The following is a 21,813-nucleotide window of genomic DNA, read 5'->3' on the forward strand; positions in this document are numbered from 1 at the left end:
CAGTTCTAAGGGGGCTGGCAAACCACTCTGCTCCTGGCTAGGATAGCAAGGCATATTGTATCTGCAAGCTGCAATTCTGTACCATGACCATACAAACTGTAGCATTGACAAAGTCTACAGGTACAAAAGCAAAGGTGCATTCGGGTACATTTTGTCTGCTCTAATAGTTAGAAAGAAAGCTGTTAGGTTCTAGATGCTCCCTGCCGAGCAGCATGTTATGTCTTAGAATAATCTTGTGTGTTTAGGGGGATAACAAAAAGGTTGATAAGATGATCACAGATGAACTCTTACTGCTTGGGCATATAATTGAACTTCTCTTCAGATGTGGGCTCCTTACGACTGCATCCACCTGCCACATTTGATCACTTAGGGCTTGGCTACACTTGAGAGTTGCAGCACTGGGAGTTACAGCGCTGGTCGTACAGCTGTGTAGGGAAAGCACTGGTGTGTGGCCACACTCACAGCTACCAGCGCTGCAGTGTGGCCGCATTTGCAGTGCTGTTGGGAGTGATGCATTATGGGCAGCTATCCCAGCGTTCAAGTGGCAGCAACGTGCTTTTCAAAAGAGAGGGGTGGGGTGCAGTGTGACAGGGACTGGGGTAGAGAGAGAGAGAGAGAGAGGATTTTTGGAGCCGACACTGTGTATCAGCTCCCTGCCTTGCAAAATCAGAAAATTTTCCCGACCCCTTACTCTTAACTGCAAACAGCCTGCAGACCAGATAAGCAGCTGCTCCAACGGACTCCCTTTCTCACTCCTGCCCCCGCTGTTTCTCTTGTCAAGCAAACACTCACTCTTCCCCGTGCCTGCCTCATTCACAGCAAGGTAGTGGGTTTATCTCATTTGATTGTTCAGTCAGTTACAGCTTGATCACGGCAAACAGGAGCTGTGTTTGTTTTTTAGATAAGCAGCTCCCTGAGCCCCAAGTTCACAACAAAACAAAGAGGCAGCATAACAAAACAAAGGGAGTAATTTAGTTAAAAGCATTCTGGGATATATCCTTATACCCTGGAGGCCAATAACAGCGCTGGTGTGTGGCCACACTTTACCACCAACGCTGCAATGCTTATACCCCAAGCAGACCCAGGTGTACGGCCAGCGCTGCAGCCAGGGAGTTGCAGCGCTGGATGTGCCCTGCAGGTGTGGACAGTTACTAATTGCAGCGCTGGAAAGCCTCCACCAGTGCTGCAAATCTCAAGTGTAGCCATACCCTCAGAGTAGAATTTTGCACAGATGCCCATTTTACACAACTAAAGCTAATCTAATCAAGTGCTTGACTGCTCTAAACTCCCACAAACAGTGGTAGGAATGCAGGGTGTCTAACAGGTGCAAGATCAAGCCTTTACTGTTGCTGGGAGCATCTGAGATGGGATATGGCTATCCTAATATGACACAGGCAGCTGGGCCCTGTTTGTAATGTTTCACTTCAATAGAACAGATACATAGTGTTTGGCAAGACAGCCCCTTGATCCTAATTAGCCATGCGTGGGATGCTTTACACAACACCATTTCTCTGTCTTTCTGCAATATAAATTTTGAATGCCACATCCAGTCAATTCTACAATTTCAAGGAATGTTTGGGGCAGCAGGGGTCAGAACCTATTTAGAGGAGGCAATGGGCAAAACCATATGGGGTGGGGGGAGACATAGGAAGTGCCCTGCCCTCTGTTTAGCAGAACCACAGCTTCAAGCACCTTTACAATTGTCTATACATCATACTGATGGCACTTTCTTATTCTTTGTTGGTACAGCTCCTAGCACAGTAGGATCCTGGTCCATGTTGGGGGCTGGTAGGTGCTACAGTAATACAAACACCACCTTCCACCATAACACTCTCTAACTTCTCTGTGGATCCTACTCATAGCGTTTAGTATGTTGACACACTTAATGACTCATCTGTGATAGAAAGGAGACAATGGAGTGTGCACCCAGCCCCTGCCATTGAGGGGGGAGTTGGGAGACTCCTGTATGGGCAGAGGAGGGGATAGCAGCTGCTTTGAGAGAGAAGGGGAAATGGTGGTGCACACAGCTGCTGGCATGAGAGGGAAGAGTTGGGGAATAATAGTGTATAGGAGGGGAATCTGGGAGATCCTACACCCCGTCTGCCAAGCGGTGGGGGGTGGGGAAGATGGACAGACAGAGCCCCAGACCTGGAAAGATGGTGAGAGAAGCTACAGAGAGTCCCTGACATAGAGGGTATGGGAGGATGGCTTGTGGAGAAATGGAAGGATCCCTGTGGATAAACAGAGGACTTGAGACACTAAAGCCTGGTCTACACTAGGCGTTTAAATCGGTTTTAGGAGCGTAAAACCGATTTAACGCCACAACCATCCACACTAGGAGGCACCATATATCGATTTTAATGGCTCTTTAAACCGGTTTCTGTACTCCTCCCTAACGAGAGGAGTAACGCTAGTATCGGTATTAACATATCGGATTAGGGTTAGTGTGGACGCTGATCGACGGTATTGGCCTCCGGGAGCTATCCCACAGTGCAGCAGTGACCGCTCTGGACAGCAATCTGAACTCGGATGCAGTGGTCAGGTAGACAGGAAAAGCCCCGCAAACTTTTGAATATTTCCTGTTTGCCCAGCGTGGAGCTCCGATCAGCACGGGTGGCGATGCAGTCCGAAATCAAAATAAAGAAAGAGCTCCAGCACGGACCATGCGGATGTGATCGCTGTAAGGGCAGGCAAATCTATTCTATCAGCGCTCCGTTACAGAAGATGAAATTCAGAATCCTTTTTTAAAAATCTCCAGACAGACGCCATAGCAGGGACTCAGCGCACTGCAGCGTGACAAGCGTAACGGAAAGCCAAAGAATCAAATGGACGCTCATGGACTGGAGGACTCAAGCTATCCCACAGTTCCTGCAGTCTCTGAAAAGCATTTGCATTCTTGGCTGAGCTCCAAATGCTTCTAGGGTCAAAAACAGTGTCCGCGGTGGGTCAGGGCATAGCTAGGCAATTTACGCACCCCCCCCACCCACCCACCCACCCCAGAAGTGAAAGGGAAAACAATCCTCTCTTGACTGTTTTACATGTCACCCTATCTTTACTGAATGCTGCAGATAGACGGGATGGTGCAGCACTCAACACCAACATCCTTGCTCCCCCCCCGCCATGGGTGGCTGATGGTGCAATAAGATTGATACCCATCATCATCATCAGCCTATTGGCACATGGGGCAGTGCAAAAGGGCCGGTAACCATGCGTACTAGCATCGGTCAGGTCGATCAAGGGCGCCTGGTCCTAATTTTTCCTGGTAGATGGTGCAGTATGGCTGATATCCATCATCGTCATAGCAACAGGGGGCTGAGCTGTATCAGCCCCCACCCTTCATGTGTAAAGAAAAGATTCAAGTGCCCCTGAACTAGCAGAGGGATGCTGGGCTCCTCTCCTACACACTCCTTACTGTCCTGTCTGGACTATCATAGCAGCTGGAGGCTGCCTTCACTAACAAGTCACTGTGTCTTATTCCTGCATTCTTTATTACTTCATCACACAAGTGGGGGGACAATGCTACGGTAGCCCATGAAGGCTGGGGGAAGAATGAAATGAACAGGTGGGGTTGTTGCAGGAGCACCCCCTGTGAATAGCATACAGCTCATAATTTCTGCAGGATCTGACACAGAGCAGCTGTGCTCTCTGGTTCTCTGATACAGTGGTTCTCTAGTACACTTGCCCATATTCTAGGCAGGACTGATTCTATTTTTAGATACCAAAAAGGAGGGATTGACTCAGGGAGTCATTCCCAATTTTGGCTTTTGCGCGCTAAGAGCAGCCAGGGGCACTTATGACAGCAGCAAATGGAACAGTGCAAAAGGACTGGTAGCCATGCCCATCTTATTACCAATTTATGGATTGGTAGATGGTGCAGTATGGCTGATAACCATCTCTGCTGTCATGCAAAAGCAAAAGCATGCTGCTGTGTAGCGCTGCTGAATCGCCTCTGTCAGCGGCATCTAGTACACATACGGTGACAGTCACAAAAGGCAAAACAGGCTCCATGATTGCCATGCTATGGCATCTGCCAGGGCAATCCAGGGAAAAAAGGTGCGAAATGCTTGTCTGCCATTGCTTTCCCAGAGGAAGGAGTGACTGACGACATTTACCCAGAACCACCCGCGACAATGATTTTTGCCCCATCAGGCACTGGGATCTCAACCCGGAAATGCCAAGGGGCGGGGGAGGCTGCGGGAACTATGGGATAGCTACGGGATAGCTACCCACAGTGCAACGCTCCAGAAATCGACGCTAGCCTCGGACCATGGACGCACACCACCGATTTAATGTGTTTAGTGTGGCTGCGCGCACTCGATATTATAAAATCTGTTTTACAAAACCGGTTTATGCAAATTCGGAATAGTCCCGTAGTGTAGACGTACCCTTTGGCTGTCTCTCTGATTTCACATACATGCTCACACAGTTTAAAAATAAATAAGAACTGTTTAATATGCCAGATCAGTAATAAAAAAAACAACCTCCTGAACAGACCTACACCATACCAGCAAATATAATACAAACCAAAACAATTTTTAATTCGCTGTCAAGATCTGCATTTAGGATTCTGCACTGCTCTTGCTGCAGCTGATTAACCTTTTCATTGAGAGTGGCATGGAGAAAGCTGCTCCCTACATGTTTTAAGGGTATGCTATTACAGAGCAAACTTGGGTCCTGGTAGGCCTAAGAAGCTTTCAGCTCACACACTTATAAACTACCTTACATATGAAGAGTTCACAATATTTAGCTTATTCAATGTGCCGCTAGTATATGTAGCAAGCATACAGTGCAATTATAGACCCCAGTCCTGCTTTCAGATCCATGCTGACTCCAAGCTGAGCCTATATGGATCCAAGCATAGGGCTGGAGTTTTAATGTTTTGAAGCTGCAACATCTTGCATAAACAAGGGATCTACTGTGAGTCCTTGATCACCCCTACATCCATGATGGCCTTTGGGGAGTACAGTACCACAGCGGGTGTCTCCTCTGTCATAGTGGTCCAGTAAGCTGTGGGCAATGAAACTGCTTTCTGAGTGCAGTGTCTCACACTTCCAGCAGATGACGATTTCACATTTTGGACACATTTTCCCAGAGTGTGGCTGCCTTAGGGAACACATCTCCTCCCTTGGGGGCTTCATTTTTTTGGAACCTTTCCTGTGTAAACATCTCTTCTTGTCTTCAAAAACCCGATTCCTCCCCTGAGGGCTGAAACAACAGAAGGAAAATGGTGACAAATTTAACCTATAAAGTTTTGATAGCAAAATGAGGTCAGCAGAAGCAGTTAATGCCCTTTTCTAAAATGCCCCTGAGGTTGTCTCTGTGGCACAGTCTAAACAACAGGTGCCATATTTAAACACTACTGAAGAATGCATGTGGAAGGAATAAGCAGAGTCTGGTACTTACAATATGATACAGGTCACAGGCCTTGCTTTTTAGAAGCTGTAATTTGTGAGGATTTTATCTGCCTGTTTTAAAATTGTAAAACAAACCTGTCTTGAATGCCCTTTTTCAGTGGAAGATACTGCAGGTATCTTGAAAGAGGCTGTAATTTAGAACAGCAGTTTCTCTTTGGCACTACACACAGCCTCGCATATGCACTTTCCATGGAGCTGATCCTGCAGTGAGTCCCATGTGGAGACTTCCACAGGGCTCTGTGCAGGTGCAGGGGTCTGCTGTGCAGAAATCATTGCAGACATCAGGCTCTAGTTAGTAAAACAAAGTCCAAATATATCATACAAAGTGCCTGTTTGCATTTGTGAACTCACATGCAGCTTGCAACGACTAGCAGGAAAACATGACAATGCTCTGTCCTTGGACAGAGACAACTGGAAAGGCTTAAAAAGGACACTGCTAGCACTCATGAAAATGAATGCTAATGACCTGAGTATCTCTTTATAACAGTGCCCTTCTGCTGAGTTGAATGCTAACTAAGGTCTCAATCCTGCAAGCACTTACATGAATAGTCCCCAAATAGTGTTTGCAGGATTGGGGCCTATCGGTACTTCTATGTATCGAGACAATAGGATCCTTAGAAATACATTCAGTCCATGTGAGGACTGGCTCTATGTCATGTCAGCTTGTCGGTGTAGTAAAATACGGAGAGAGTGGGCAGCTAGAACAGTACTGCTTTTTTATAGCAGATCTGGAAAAATCTCTAGTCCATTTTCAACTGTCCTCACTTTCAGATTAGTTTGAGGCCACCTTGTCTTGGAAAGAATGATTTTCCTGGTTTTATCATTATATTTAAATTGACTTCTTACCCTGTTCTGTCCCCAGAACAAGCTCCTGAGAAGTCATGAAGAGCAAATGTAACCCACAAAGTCTGTCATTGTTCTATCACAACTTGTCTCAGGGTCCAATTCTGCTAGTGTAACCCTACTGGCATTAGAGTTATTCCATATTTGGTCCAGTGTAATCTAGAACAAAGTTTGGCTCTCAGTGTCATTTCTGGCTAGTTTATTTTAAATCTGTGCTAAGCATGTAACAAGCTGATGTAGCTATCAAGCCTAATGTATTAATGCTGATACGTACATGCTCTTCTTGCTAAGATCATAATTGCCTGGGTCTAATTACCAAAGACAGACTGCTTTTAGCAGAGCTGTAAAGAAAGCAGGTTTGGGCTATGGGTTGGGCTAGGACATTTTTTAAAATTAATTTATTAGCAATACCCAATAATTTCTGCGCTGTGCATGCACTCAATTAATCTCATCCAAGGGGGATCTGGAGTGACTTGAATGACACTAAAACACTTATGGAATCTCAAATAAGTAATAACAATGAACATTGCAATGGGGCTAACAGGTATGCAAAAAAGCAGTTAATCATTTTTGTCAGTGAAGTTAGCAGAAAGGAGTCTGAGCATACACAAGGAGCAAGCCTGCTGAGTAAAGAGGCATCAATTTTACATGATCATATTTCAGAGGGAAGAACTGAAGTTTAAGCTCACAACTCAGAATGTGGTATCACACACTCCACCACACTTGCAACTTTCCAGTACCTATAAAGTTGTGTATTGAGTTCAGCTGCTACCCATATATTGCAACCATACCATGCGCCTTCTGCCATGATTCTAGGATTCAGTACTGGTGCAAACACTGATTCATCAGCTTCGTAATGTTATCCCTTGAAGTGATTTCCAGGACTGTCACAACTCACAGTGTTGACAAGTACAGTCCAAGGGTACTGACAAGTAAATGTGGGCACTGGGAAACAAATCCCTGTAAGTCATTCAACCTTTCTATACCTCAGTTTCCTGGTTTGTAAAAACACATCACAGCGTTGTTTATAAAGCTTTTTGTGGGCTTTGGATGGAGGATGCTTTAGAAGCGCAAAGTATTATGTATAAGTAACCACCACTGGTTAAAGATTATGCTATAGGACCCTTCACTGTGTCTATTACAGCTGCTTATCATGAGTCATTGAGCATTCAGCCTCTGACATACTTACAGTTTACTCTTGGAAGGCCCAGAGAAGAAATTCAGTGCAGAAAACCTTTTCTTAAACAGACGCTCTCTCTTTTTCCTTCCATGTTTCATATCACCTACACTGTCATCTTTACTCTCCCTCTTTGCCTTCTGCCAGCTCATCTTCACTATAACAGCAACAATAAACAAACGAGAGCAGGAGACAGCAAGTTCAAACATCTATGCTGCTGTCACAAAACAACATGAGTAACAATGTGCAACTGAATTATATAGACATGTTTCAGTACTAACCTGTAGATGTTCTGGGAATGCAGCTGGTTTTGAGGAGTTCAGACAGCAGGCACTTTCCAGCAGATGGAGCAAACACCTGCTTTGGAAAATCCTAAGGGAAGAAGAAGAGGTAAGTATGGCTATTCTTACTTAACTAAACTCTGGTTAGTAGCATGGCTGTTAAGTAAGATAAATGTCTCCATTCTAGATGCTACCGTGTACTATTAAACTAATTTCCAAAGAAATAGCAAGTTGCTCACTTGATAAAAGCAAATAATAGGAGATAATAAAACAATCCTGTACAGAGAAGGAAAACAGCAAACTGCTTTCTTGAGATAGCACAAATATAAAGCAACAGGCGGGGAAGGTACTTGGTCACTGCTTGAAAATAATTTCTTCTTTTTCCTGGTAAAATATTTGATTAATCTTAATTTCCGCATTGTGCTGCTTTGTCTCCAAGTACTGTCCCTGTGGCCTCTGTGATTAAATTAGTCTCTCTGCTGTACATTTGATATTCAATAATTGCATTTACTTTTGGTTGATTGACTCACATAGTAGTTTTCACTTGCTCCAAATTGCTGGGAAGCAGCTTCGGCCCATCCTGCCCATTTGTTGTAGTTTGAAGTATTTCCCAATAATTGTTTTCTAAAATAAATCACACACCCCTAATTTTTAGGAATAGACGCAAATGAGGCAGCATTCTATTGAGTTAGAGAGTGATCAGAAAATCCATCATGGCTGAGCTATGTATTTTCCTTAATTTTAGCCTTTGTAGCCTCACATAGATCCTACAACACGCTCTATGCCAGCACAGAGGTCTCCTGTGTACAGCTTTCATTGCAGAATCAGGACCAATCTAGCTCTCACTTTTATTAATTCAATTATAATTGTTTACCAAGAATACACTATGACGTGTGTGAATGAGGAAAGTAGAAAGAACTCAGGAGCAGCACAGCCACTCAGCAGTTAACTCCACCCTCATGCTAAGTAGGCAGCTGCCCACATTTTTTAGCAGAGCCAAAGGAAGACCCTCCCTTTTTGTGATTAATTTGGGGAAGGGTGTAGTTTCTTTGTGTAGATTGAACGGAGGTGAACTGAAATGAAAAAGGTTGTGAATATCTCATTAAAATGCACAAGGAAACAGTCTCTTTAAAAAGTGCTCCAACATCAAGGAGCAAAGAAAGTTGCAGGTGTCAGAAATGTTCAGACCTTACCATTTTAAGGTCTCTCTGTAGCTTTTAATGCTTTCCACAACCTCCTTCAAATTCAAGGCCTGCCTGGAGAAAACCACATGTTTTTCTGTAGCAGGGATACAGCAGTGTCAATTTGAAGCTTTCCTATTAAACCAGCTTTGAAGAGTAGACCATAATCTGCACCTAAGTGGCAGCAGCTGGAGAGGCAGGAATTTCCTCTACCTCTCAGTGGTGAGCTCAGAGCCCTGCAGATGAAGCTATTTTAATATTAATGCTGAAGTCAGGTAGCTTGTTTTTTTTTTTCTTTAAACAGGAGATGGAAGAGAAGTGTAACATTAAGGTTATCAAAGTAAATGTTTGGGAAAGTAGGTTATGAAAAAGTAAAGGTACTCAAAGTGGACCTGTTTTAAAGCCCATTGAAGTCAATGGAAAGACTCCCACTTCAGAAGACTTTGGCCAGGTTCTATTTGTGGATTTTTTACAGGACTGGGCCCAGTAAGATCAAATTGCCCATATTATCTTTACTATCTGTATTCAGTAGTCTAATGTAGCTAGTCCTTATGATAGAACTGTTCTTGTCCTTACAGTTATGTATGTGATTATGTGCTATGCTGAGCTTCTGTATGACTGAGCGCTTCTCTCTTTTCTTCAACCCCATTTATATTTCAGGGTCTTCTGCTTTCTATTGCTTTTAACACTGTAATTAATTGTATGTGTGATTTTACTGATGGTGTTCCTAATACACAGAAGTAACAGCCAAGTATTCTTGGTTACCTCAGAGACACACACACACACACCTCTCCAAAATATCATAATTAAAATAAAATTGAAAGCAATTAGAGCTCAGCACTTCACCCTGCAAAGTATCTCTAATATCTGGATCCTACTTAAAAAGAGCTAGGAGGAGACTAATGGTCTCCAGGTGGAACAACTACAGATTTGTGGGGAGATAGACACAGAACAGCATTTCCAAGTAATTAAATGCTATAATTCTGTATTTGCTCTAAGTAATGGTAAGAAAGGCATAGTACCTTCAGAGCCTTGGAATGCTGTTTGATCATTATGTCACTATTGATACTTAGTGATTCCACCTAAAGGCTTTCTTCATAATTCCTGATATAGCTGCTTTGTTGGTTAAGGAGTGCTATCCAGGTATTAGTTTAGGGGGCATTAAGGACATCCAGTTCTGAACAGATATATAATATTGCATAAGGCAAAGTGGCATGGACCAAATTGATAACGCTCGTCCATCTCTAGCTATTCTGGAGCAAAATGCCCAAATGAATGGCTCTGTACTAGCACTACAAGACATGAGTGTGTGTTACGCTCCGAGAGATGAGTCTTTATTTTATTAGACTGGTACCTTTGTTTCTATTTGTGTAGCCTGTGTGCTGCTAAATGTCCATTAGTAAGTGGCCTTGACACTGCCATGTTTGCACATGGGGCCTTAGCCCAGGAAAGAAATATTTATCAGTTTAAAAACATTCACAGACCAGTTTTACCACTGTTGTTACCTAAGCATGATTTTACGCCAGCTTGGGAAGACTGTCAGGATAGCAAGACAGAAGACTATCCTACAGAGACAGCCCATCTGCCTTTCCTCGTGTATTCTCAGTAGGACGCGGAGACCCTCAATAAGGTAGGAGCCCCACTGTGCTAGGAGTTGCATGTATATCTAGTGAGAGAGCGTCACTGGTCCAAAATAGCAAGTCAAAGGGTAAGAGACAGGAAAGTGTCCTCCTCCCACTGAGAGACAGAGCGATGAAATGACTTTCCCAGCATCACAGGAACTCCCCCTTAACCGCACAATCATCCTTTCTCTCTAATCTAATACAAGATTTTATTTGAAACATATTGCAAAAAATCATCAAATAAGCTATTTGACCTACTCTTCTCATATCCTTTCAGCCACCACAGGGTGTCTCTGCATCTCTTCCTAGAAAGACAAAAGCCTCTGGTAGCCTGACCCAGAGTAGCCAGGAAAGATGGCATGAGGGAAGGCAATGTCTTTTATTGGACCAACTTCTATTCGTGAGAAAGAGGGAAGCTTTCAAGCTATATCAAGCTCTTCCACCTTTGGAACACAGAGCTCCAACCCTTTCAGTGTATTTGACACAATTTATGTTTTAAAAGCTAACAGAAAAAATCACCCACTTCTCTGTGGATTTTCTTCAGCAACAGAGAACGATGTCTGGTTTGAGAATGCTGTTACAATAGGCGGCACTTCTCAATGGACAGTGAGAACTTATTTCCTTTAGTGGCTGAAGGTGCTTGAAACCTGGAGATGTTTTGATGAGGTTGCTGCTTGTAGTTCATGAAACAAGGATGATCAGGTAACTGAAATCTAATCTTCATCACCCTTCATGTGAGCTGCACCATGCATCCGAGAGCAGAACTGAGCTCTCAATGTCCATATTTACCAATGTCTATATACCAATGTCTTTGACGAAGCAATCGGTGTAGTAGCTTTGCCAGGATAATGGTGCTAAGTATTGCACTGCACACCTGAGCAGATCTGTTCGATTGTTCTAAATATGGGTTTAAAGTAGGGTTTATTTGCAATGAAATGAAGCCAAAGGGCAAGCTAGTGACTTAGCCAGTGACTCACCTCTGGACTTAATACCCACATGCTGCTGCTGTGATCATTTTAGCTTGCGACACTTATGGGTGGTTGTTTTCTCTTTTTAAGGAACATGCTTTGTAATATGTAATATTAGAAATGGGTTAATTGTTTGGGATAAAACATGAACCATTCTGGACCTATGTCCAAACTCCAATGCAAATGTGAGCTTGCTTGAAGCTTTTAGATTTGGAAAAGGTGAACTAGCTTTTTTTCTGAATTGCTTTTCATTCTCTCTACATCCTGGTCTTCAAGTCAGTGCCCAGCAGGAATTTAAATACTGGGGCATGGGGAAAAAGAGGCTGTGGCTATTGGGTCCATTGCTATATGGATACCCTGGCAGCAATACACGTGTAACATTTGGGCTAGGAGGATTTCATCCCCTCAGCTTCCTTATAGGTCCCATGTACAAAGCACTGCTATGAAAGCTTTACGCGTGAGAGCAGGATTTGGCACTTAGGAGCTAAGCAAATATCAGATGACCACAAAGCTGGGCTTTTTCATAGCACTCTGTTTCCCTTAGATTGGGTTCTGGTGTGTTATATGCTCCTCAGTCTACTTCTTTAGCTAACTATTATGGGGCATATATTGCTCCACTCACTTGGAAACAGTGTGGGGTTACAAACTGGCAGGGTTTAGCGGGATATGTGGGTAGATGGATGGGTGAAGACCTCTACCTCTGCTCACTAACTTGAAAATGAGCCTTGGTGAGGTTCTGCATCTGAAACACTTTCTTTGGAACTCGCCACTGCCACCAGACAAACCAGATGCTTCTCCATACTACCAGCTCATCCATCTCAGAGGTCTAGATTCTCAAATATCCCCTTGTTTTTACTGTTTAAAACTTTCCCTTATCCAGGCATAGATCTGTTCTGAGCCAGCTCCCACTAGAGTGAGCGGAAAGACTCTATTTGGCTACACAGAATGTTGGATAACACACCAACTAAAACAAAAATTCACATCATGGGGAGACAGTGCTGGATTTACATTGGTTAAATGATCTCTCTGCACCATTTCATCTCTTTATCTGATTACAGAGTGACCTGGATTTAAATGTTTTGTTGTGCTTTCTCTTCCAGAATGGGATTCACTTGCATGGTTAGGAGGACAATCAAAGAAAGAAGCACTGACAAAGAGGAAAACACCTGGGATTCAAGAAGGATCTGGGACTCCTCACAGGACGGGGAGTAAAAAGAGGAAGGCACAAGAAATTGCACACTTGGAGGTAAATAGATATTCTTCCTTGTACTTTGGCAAGTGCTGAGAGTCCTCTGCAGTCTGGCTTCATTGCTGCACCCGATCAGAAAAAAAATTGGTCCATCTAGTCTGGCATCCTGTCTCCAGTCAGGGCCAGTCTTGCATTTGCCTCTGAACCATCCAATACTGTATTGGGGGATTTTTTTCCCTGACTTAGCTGATATTTATGCATGCTCTCCTTCTCTTAATCCAACAGTGTTCATCTGTCAGTTGGATCTTTACACTCATAATTTAACTACAGACATAGAACAGTAATGCTTCCATTGTTTAAGGAAAAAAGATACAAAGGATTCTTTGAATAAATTCAGAGATGGAAATATGCTTAATTTCCATGTACAATACAGCTGAGAATAAATGCCCTGTTACTAAATCTAGAGGAGTCAGGATGCAGACAGCTGGGGGGAAAGTTCCATTTATATTAGTCACTCTAGGAGTTTATTCTGCCTAGAATTACAGGGGGTGTGCATCTGTGGCTTTCCTCTACTTCCTAGCGTGTGATGTGAGGTGCAGGCATGCTCAGTAGCTTATGCCTACCACTCCTATCTCAGTAACAGTGCCTACAATACTAAGAGACTGGTTGCATCAGAAGCAGAGCTGGAAAGCCATCTTTGCTAGCTGCTGAGAGTGAGAGAAACAGCAGAACCTTAGGAGATCCGCAGACTGTCTGACAGAAAACAATGTGAGTATCCCTTGTCATAGGAGTTTAATGAAAATGAGCTGCAGTGTGAGAATGAGGGTTTAGTATGTCTGGAGGGAAGGAGTTTGGCTAAATCAGCATCAAAGCACTGTCCGTCAGTTGTGGTGCTGAAACTCTGAATACTCAGCTGTGAATGGGTGTGTTTCTTACTTCACAAAGAAATGAAAGCAGCATGGCTTTAAACTGACCGAGATCCTTTTTGAAGCAAGGTTGGGTTATGGGATTGTATATCGTGATTTGTCACAGATTCTGTTTTGTATCTGTCAATATCTGTTTACAATTATATTCCCCCTAAATGCTTGCTCTATAGAAGCGCAATACCGTGGCTGGAAAGTTCACTGCTGTTTCTGATACATGAAAAGTTGCTTGTTTGGGTTTTGGAGAAATGGCCAAGTAGTATGTTGTTGTTTTCAAAACCAAGTTCAAATTAACTCTTACTATGAATGTTTCTTTTTATGTTTAATTGTATGTGGTGAAAGGCTGGCTATGTGAATAAGGCATCTGAAGCTACTTTAACATTTGTGTAGTTGGCTGTCACATGAAAACTACATGGCATCCGTGTGAATCAGTGTCAGACTCTGAGGAGCATTTGCTGAATGTGAGACCTCTCTTGTATATATTAGGGATCCAAAGTTTGATTAGACTTTGATTCTGGCTTAAACGGTCTGCTGTGGCTCTTAAACGGTGGGAACTCTGCTATGGTGGGCTGGGCAGTTTTTCCAGATGCTGGACAGCAGTAAAAAGAATGACTAACATGTTTACAATTCAAAATAGCGCTGAAACAAACCCTTCAAAACGCTGGGCCAAATCCTCCAATCAGTACAGTTCTGTAACTCACAATGGAACAATGCTGATTTATACCGGCCGAGGATCTGGACCTTTGTCCTCACTATCTGGTGCAATATGGTAATAAAATATTAGATATAAAATAATTTCAACTCAATTGTATTCAGCATCCGTCTGTTTCTGTGCAGCAGTGGATGACACTAACCCATCACTTCAGAATTATTTTATTACATCTTTAAATAGCTGTCCGTGTCTTTAACAGTGGTGTAACTGCCAGCATTAATTTGCTCTTTTAGACAACAGTAAAACTTATTTAGTTAATAGTTACTCTGGAAAAACATTAGTGTAAATGAGACTAGATCTGCCCATGTAGTTTAGATAACTAGATTCTGAAATGCATCCTTTGATAACAGCCTATAACAATCTACATGGGGTGGGGGGGAAATGATGAAAGAGGGCACTTCAAACTAGAAGACAAAGGTATAACAAGATCCAGTGGCTGGACGTTGAAGCTGAACAGGTTTAGCCTAGAAATAAGGTGCAAATTTTTAACAACGATGGTAATTTAACCATTGAAACAATTTACCCAGGGTTGTGGTGGATTCTCCATCACCAGCAATTTTTTTTTATCAAGATTGGATGTTTTTCTAAATGATCTGCTGTAACTCAAACAGGGATTAAGTCAGGGAAGTTCCATGACCTGTATTCTACAGAGGGTCAGACCAGATGACCACAACTGTCCTATCTCGCCTTATAATCTATTAATCTATTAACATGATTGCATAAATGTTCATTTATGACTAGTCAGTCCAAACCAGCTGCAAAACATCTCAGAAGTATAAAAAAGTCAAATAATTCTAATACTATATAATGTAAGTGGGTGGAGAAACATAGGGCCAGATCCTACTGGTATAGAAGTGAATGGAACCATGCTGATTATTGTAAATAAAAAATTGTGTCCTACTGTAAACTATTTCAATACAAAATTTAAAAAAAATTACATCCAGAATCTCATTTTGAAATCTAGAATTGTTTTTCATTTGCTTATTCACCTATTAAAATATCAGAAAACAAGCTTTTATCTACAACATCCAGAATGTCTCCAAGCCAAAGAACTGCTTTCTGAAAAATATCCTGGCTTAATGTGCACCTCTGAACTTCTCCAAATGGTTATGTGCTTGCCAGCTCATTGTATGCTATTGGTGCTGTTGCCTAGTTGTGTCTATATCAGGAGTCAGAGGATGACGTCAAATATTTTGATCTGTATGTGAGCTGTTCTTCAATGATTGATGCAACAGTTTCCTGCTGCAGAATTATCATCTAAACTATTCAAACAAGAAACAGTTTTTCATACTATCTTTGTCTTACTAGTGTGTATTCATGACAGATTTTTTAATTAAAAACAGGTTGATTCAATATTAGTATGACTGGGTCTTTTGTAGAAAAGCTTGCATAAGTTTCTTTGTTGATCTAGGGAAAAAGGGAAACTGTTTTTATGTGGGATAATCTTTCAACACACTAATCATACAAAGCCAGGATAAATAAGCAACTTGCTATTAGGCAGATATTGATGTATTTAGTTGATTTCTGTTTCTCTGTGAAATGGATGTACAGAAAAGGAATTTAAAACTCCTTGATGAATGTCCCCACTATCCAACGTTGAGATATCGATGAATGCCAGAAGGTAAATGTGTGTTAACTAACAACCTGTAGCAACAACTAATGGTGTTCATCAACTTGCAAAAGCTTATTGCTAGTGACCACCAAATACCAGGAAATGGTTTCTTTTCATCTTGTTGTAGAGCACCATAAACATGCATAGTACTTCACACACTTGTAAGAAGACAAAGAGCTGGCTTCTGAGGACTTTTCTTCACATACTGCTCTGCCGCTGCAGCGCTTTAGGCCTTGGCTACACTTGAGAGTTACAGCGCTGTTAGTGGCTTTATAGCGCTGTAACTCACTCCCCATCCACACTGGCAAGGCACATACAGCCCTGTATCTCCATGGCTACAGCGCTGGTTGTACTCCACCTCCACGAGAGGAATAAAGAGAATAGCGCTGCTGCTGCAGCGCTGGGGTGCCAGTGTAAACAGGGAATAATCTTAGTATGCTGTGACTGACCTCCAGAAGCTTCCCATAATGCGTTTAAGTGAAGATTACTCTCTTTGTTTTGTTGTGATGCCTCTTTGTTTTGTTGTGAACTCCGGGCTCTGGAGCTGTTTATCAAAAAAACAAACACAGCTCCTGTTTGCTGTGAATGAGCAGAGGCAGGCAGGGGGGCTCCCTTGGGAACGCCCACAGCTAGTGTTTGCTTGAAGGGAGGGGGAGAGAAGGGGCTTGAGGAGAGAAGCAGCGCGGCAGGGGGTCTGTTTCAAAGCGGCTGCTTATCTGGTCTGTGAGGAAAAAAACAAACAGTTGTTGTTTGCTTTCAGTGAGTGAGAGAAAGAAGGGTGGGGGAGGGGGTTGGAACTTGCAAGACAGCTGCTGACACAGTGTCTGCTCCAAAAATCCCCTCTCTCTCTCTCCCCCATGCTCACTGTCACACCCCACCCCACCCCACCCCTTTTGAAAAACACATTGCAGCCACTTGAATGCTGGGATAGCTGCCCATAATGAAGCACCGCTCCCAATGCTGCTTCAAATGCTGCCAATGTGGCCATGACAGTGCGCTGGTAGCTGTCAGTGTGGCCAGATTGCAGCACTTTCCCTACTCAGCTGTACGAAGACAGGTTTAACTCCCAGCGCTGTACAGCTGCAAGTGTAGCCATACTCTTAGTGAAGACACTACTATGCCGATGGGAGAACTGCTCCTATCGGTGTAGTTAATCCGCCTCCCCAAGGGGGCAGCTCTCCCAGCAACATAGCGCTGGCTACACAGGGGATTAGGTTGGTTATAACTACATCACTCAGGGCTGTGGATTTTTCACACCCTTTGAGCGATGTTGTTATATTTATGTATGTATAGTGTACAACTGGGTTCAGTGACTTCAGTAGAGAGATGCTGATTTACAGCAACTGGGAATCTGGCCTCATGTGAGATTACAGTCTGAGTGGTTCAATACAAATGATAAAGAGGAAGGCTCAAAAGTGGGAGCAAACCTTATTGGAGAGAGGATCAGTACTGAGAGGTTAAATGAAAGAAGTGGGTTTAAAAAGAGGAATTTGAAGGAAGAGCAGGGGTCACTTCTTGCTTGCGAAGAGGGGGAAACTGTTCCAAGCATAAGGATAAGAAATGAACTGAGAGTCGGGGGCGGGGGGAGAGTTTGAGTGTCACCTCTTGTGAGTTGAAGGAGAAAATGATGATGGCATCAGGCATGTCTTTGATGCAATCCTGTTTATATACAAAGAATGAACAAACAGGAGGTAGTTTGTTTGCTCACAGTTCCAAGCCTCTCTCCAATCAGCGCTCTGGCCAAAAAGCTTTCTCTCAGAGTGTGACACTGGTCCTTTAAAAGCAGGGCCACTGCACCTCTGACTTATCAGCTCACTCCAATTGGGTTTTAAGAGAGAGCACCTGAGCCATATAAATGGGAGAGACCTGGTGAGTGTGGGAGAACTTGAGAACACAGATGAGTGGAACAAAGGAAAAGGGCAGGTAAGAGCTACCTAGAGGAAACTGAGTCTTCAGAGAGTAGGAGGCTCTGCATGCTTTCCATGGAATAGGGTGACCAGCCAGCAAATGTGAAAAATTGGGACAGAGGGTAGGGGGTAATATGAGCCTATATAAGAAAAAGACCCCCAAATCAGGACTGTCCCAATAAAATCGGGACATCTGGTCACCCTACCATGGAAAGAGGGAGGAACTGGCTAGAAGGCTAGCAGAGAGGCTGTTTGCTAACTGCCCTGAGGTAGAGAGTCAGTGCTGGAAATTTAAAAGGGCTGAGAGCTAGGAGGCAGTGGAGAAGTTAGTCTGCTGACCTTCCTGAGCCAGAGAGCTAGTGCTTGAAGCTGAAAAGGGCTGAGTCAATGGACTGTGTTTTGGGAGAAAGAGCAATGGGACTGGTCCCCGGCAGTTGGATGGCCTGGAGAGTGAGGTTCTGAGACAAGAGCAGGAAAGAACTGAGAGCGAGTGCTGATGGGCTCGTGGGTGAGGAGCTTGAAAAATTGTTGTACATTTCTCTGTTTTACTGTGGCAATTGGGGAACAGCTTTGTTATGAGGGTTCTATGGACTATTCTAGATGTATGTGAATAAATTATACCCAGAAGTGGTATTTTGAGTGGACACCAGGAGAGACTTTGTTCTTTTTATGGTTGGATTGAGGAGAAACTGAGTCAGATGCATGTGTAGGTCCATGGAGAGGGAATGAGGGCTGAGTGGGGCTGGGAGTGGAGCTGGGTGTCGCTCCCTCCCTGCCCCCTGTGGGGGCTGATCCAGGCCCTGCTGAACGTTCCTGTGCACCCACCTAAGGGGTGCACCCCACAGTTTGGGGATCACTGCTCTAGCACAAATTAATTCTGTTGCAGGGCACAATTTTTCTGAGATGCACAATAAAACAAAGCACCAGAATTCTCCCTGGTGCCACAGTGTGTCTCTGTTCCTTGGTAGGGATTTTTTTTTTAAATCCCTATCTTTTAGCAACAAGAAGTATTCACTGGATGGATAGTCTGAAACTGGTTCTGTTAATCAAAATAAAACCCTACCTGGCCGATTTCTGGGCAGTTGCACTGAAGGCAATGGATTTACACTGGTATCCGAGCAGAATTTAGCCTCTTGTAAATGTTTAAGTAGGTCTGTGTTAGCAGAGTTGGGTGGCGCTTGCTTGGAGATGCTAGCTGCTCAAAAGAGGATAAGGAGGGAATGAAGAGGAGATGGAGCCATACACCTTTCTGACCGCTTGCACTGGCCAGCAAAGCTTGCTGTCTGCATAGATCCATATTCAGTAAAACAGAATTGGGGCTGACGGAAGAATTCAGTTTCAGATTCCAGTTGAACTTTGGTATTGATAGAAGTGATTCTGGATTCCAGCAGGACTTTTGTGTTCATTTAGGAATGGTCCTAGGACAGCTCCAAAAATCAGTGTTTGTAGGAAGCATTCAACCTATGGGAACAGTCAGGGTTTTTTTCTTTCAATTACTGCGCCAATGGCTTTTTGCACAGGAGTCAGTTTTCATACAGTTAATTCAGTCTCAGATCTCTCTTGTCTTCCCTACAGTCAGTCAGAGATTCTCTGATGTGTTGGTTTCATGCAGTCATAATTCTCAAAGGTGTGCAATTTACTCAACCATTCCTGTCTCTTGCAATAGGAGCAAATGGTTCCAGTGCTGGTTAGGGTGCCTGTCTGAGTCACTTACTAGTCCATAGCATCTGGAAATAGATTGCTCATGAATCTTTTGGAATCTCCAGCAGCACGGGGATATTGGACCCACCTCCACAAATCTCTTCCAGCTGCAGGAAACTCAGCTGCTGGAGCTTCCTGCAGCAGGGGGAGGCACTTCGAGGTGGGTCTGATCTCCCCCTGAGAGTGATAGTGGCCATGCAGGGGAAGGATAAGTCCTCTCCTTCCCCAGACCACCTGGGACTTGCGGCTAGGAGCCCCCTGACTGGGGTGCTTCCAGCAGCAAGCGGGAGATCAGATTGCATGGGGAAGGGCTTATTTCATGATTCGTGACACATTTTTCATGGCCGAGAAATTGGTAGGGCCCTACTCATGAGACGTAACTTGTTGAAGTGTGGTTCTGCAAACATTATCTATTCAGAGAGAGAACTCCAGTTACTGAGTAGCTTTCATTCACCATGTGGTGGCTGCAAGCGCGAGAGCCATTTGAAAAGCTGTATTATTTGAATGGGCTTGCCTCCATCTGGCTTAGGAGCAACTCTTTTCTATCTGCTCTTTTACCCTGGCAATGGAGCCACTGAATGAAAGGATTTGAAGAAGTGGGTGTTGTAAAGCAGGTGGGTTCTGTAAAAGATCATGTAACTTAATGGAACGGGGAAGAAGGGCTACTCCAGTGCTTGTGGAACTAGTACTGAGATGGAGAGACAGCGCATCCAGAAAGAAGAACAAGGTAGTGACCCCCTCCCGCAGTGATGTTTGAATTACTGTAGTAACAAATGTATGTTTTCCCTGTAGCTGTCCTATGGAGCCAACTCAACCCTGACTAGGAGACAGCAATTCTAGGAGTGAGAGAATATTGTCTTCAGGCCCACTTGGTACTTGACCTCCCTGGGACTCACTGCAGTTGTCAGTTAGCCCCAATTAACTGAGATTGTCTCCTTAATGTTGTGGTTGCTTTTCCCTGGTGCCTGTATGGAGCCCTCCAAGCTCTTTTCACCATAACCTGTTGAGCAAGCACAAGATGATGGCCACCTTAAAAAAGCTAACTACTCAGTTATGGCAACCATATGTTTTCTGCATACAGTAGTATTTTATTGAGAGCTCTGACTGTACGTTTATAACTGTTTTGTCATTTGCAATTATATCATCACATCTGTACTGGATGAAATAATTAGAATGGACTTCATCACTCTAATGTTCCTGTCCAAATAATTGGAAATATTTGAACAAGTTTCTCACTTTTTCCAGATGCAATATTTAGAAGAAAATACGTGGGAAAGAGGTGTCTTTTTTTAGTCTCATAGCAAACAAGGCAAAAATCTGGTTTACAGATTGTATGTTAATGAAAGCAACAGACGCACTTCTGCCAGACTGAAACAGAAGCATCACTGAGTCATCACTGAGAGAATTCTTCTGGAAAGTGTTGAGATTCTCCTATGACTATGTTTTGGGAGGTCAGCAGAGCATTATTTCAAGAAACATCTCTGAACTTTTAAATATAAATGGCACCTTTGAATGCATTCTAGTGTGTTGCAGTATCTTCTAAACATAGGCCAGCTAGCCCAGTGGATTTATGCACTGACCCTGCATAGCTGTATAGGTGGGGTCAAATTCTATATTGTCTCAAGTTAGGCCATGTCGACACCATGGTGCCGTGCTATGGGCTGCATACAGGGAGAACACACGCATGCAGACAAACATCTGACAAACCCTAGGCAATCTACTTCTAACTGGCTAAAAGCCTCCATCTCTCTGAATTACTGGGGTTTGCTTGTTTTGAAGCCTCTATTTGAAGTGAGAATACAGCACTGTCTCACTAATGGAGAGCGCAGGCATTTCATACAGCAATAATTGTGCATGTGCAAGGGGGAAAGTGACAAAGGAGAAGAAAATCCTAGTGATACCAAATGCTGCAAACTGAAATAGGCAGGAATTGCCTCGAGGTGGGTGCATTTCAGCAGTCAGAGAGAAGGGTGGTAGCCACTTGGACAACTGTTCAAAGTAAGCACTGCAGCAGTGTGGAGCCTCAGGAGTGGAGCGTTTTAGCACAATGCCACAACTCCAAAGGGAGCAAAGAAAGAGAGATCCCCAAGAGACCGAACCCCATGTGAGCTCTATGGTGCACAGAGGAGTTCATCCACTGCTACACTCCTTCACATGGTGCAGCTTACTCCACTTGATGTAGGCTGTTGCAGAGAAGAGAGGATGAGTCCATAGCCCTGCTTCCTACCAGGGCCGCCCAGAGGATTCCAGGGGCCCGGGGTCTTTGGTGGCGGGGGGCCCTTC

The 21,813-nt window shown here is 43.7% G+C and overlaps 1 protein-coding gene across 17 annotated transcripts in view; it reads left to right on the top strand.

The window, feature by feature from the left end:
- The first annotated feature begins 8,783 nt into the window (after positions 1–8,783).
- LOC120372399 (vesicle-associated membrane protein 2-like) overlaps positions 8,784–21,813 on the top strand; it is an 87,060-nt gene continuing 74,030 nt past the window's right edge. For 2 of the 17 annotated variants that reach the window (XR_005584947.1, XM_039489470.1), the window contains exons 1-4: positions 9,244–9,382; positions 10,796–11,220; positions 12,587–12,732; positions 13,313–13,443. Coding sequence is in view for 13 of the 17 variants with exons in the window: in XM_039489470.1 (XP_039345404.1) it covers positions 13,442–13,443 (2 nt within the window). In the remaining 4 variants the exon portion in view is untranslated. Of the gene's footprint in view, positions 9,172–9,243; positions 9,383–9,531; positions 10,527–10,795; positions 11,221–12,586; positions 12,733–13,312; positions 13,444–15,314; positions 15,412–17,795; positions 17,846–20,775; positions 20,893–21,813 lie in introns of those variants that run through there. The other 15 variants (XM_039489472.1, XM_039489475.1, XR_005584948.1 and 12 more) reach the window with 15 other exon arrangements.

This window comes from Mauremys reevesii, linkage group 9 (assembly GCF_016161935.1).
Source record: "Mauremys reevesii isolate NIE-2019 linkage group 9, ASM1616193v1, whole genome shotgun sequence".
Classification (NCBI taxonomy): domain Eukaryota; kingdom Metazoa; phylum Chordata; order Testudines; family Geoemydidae; genus Mauremys; species Mauremys reevesii.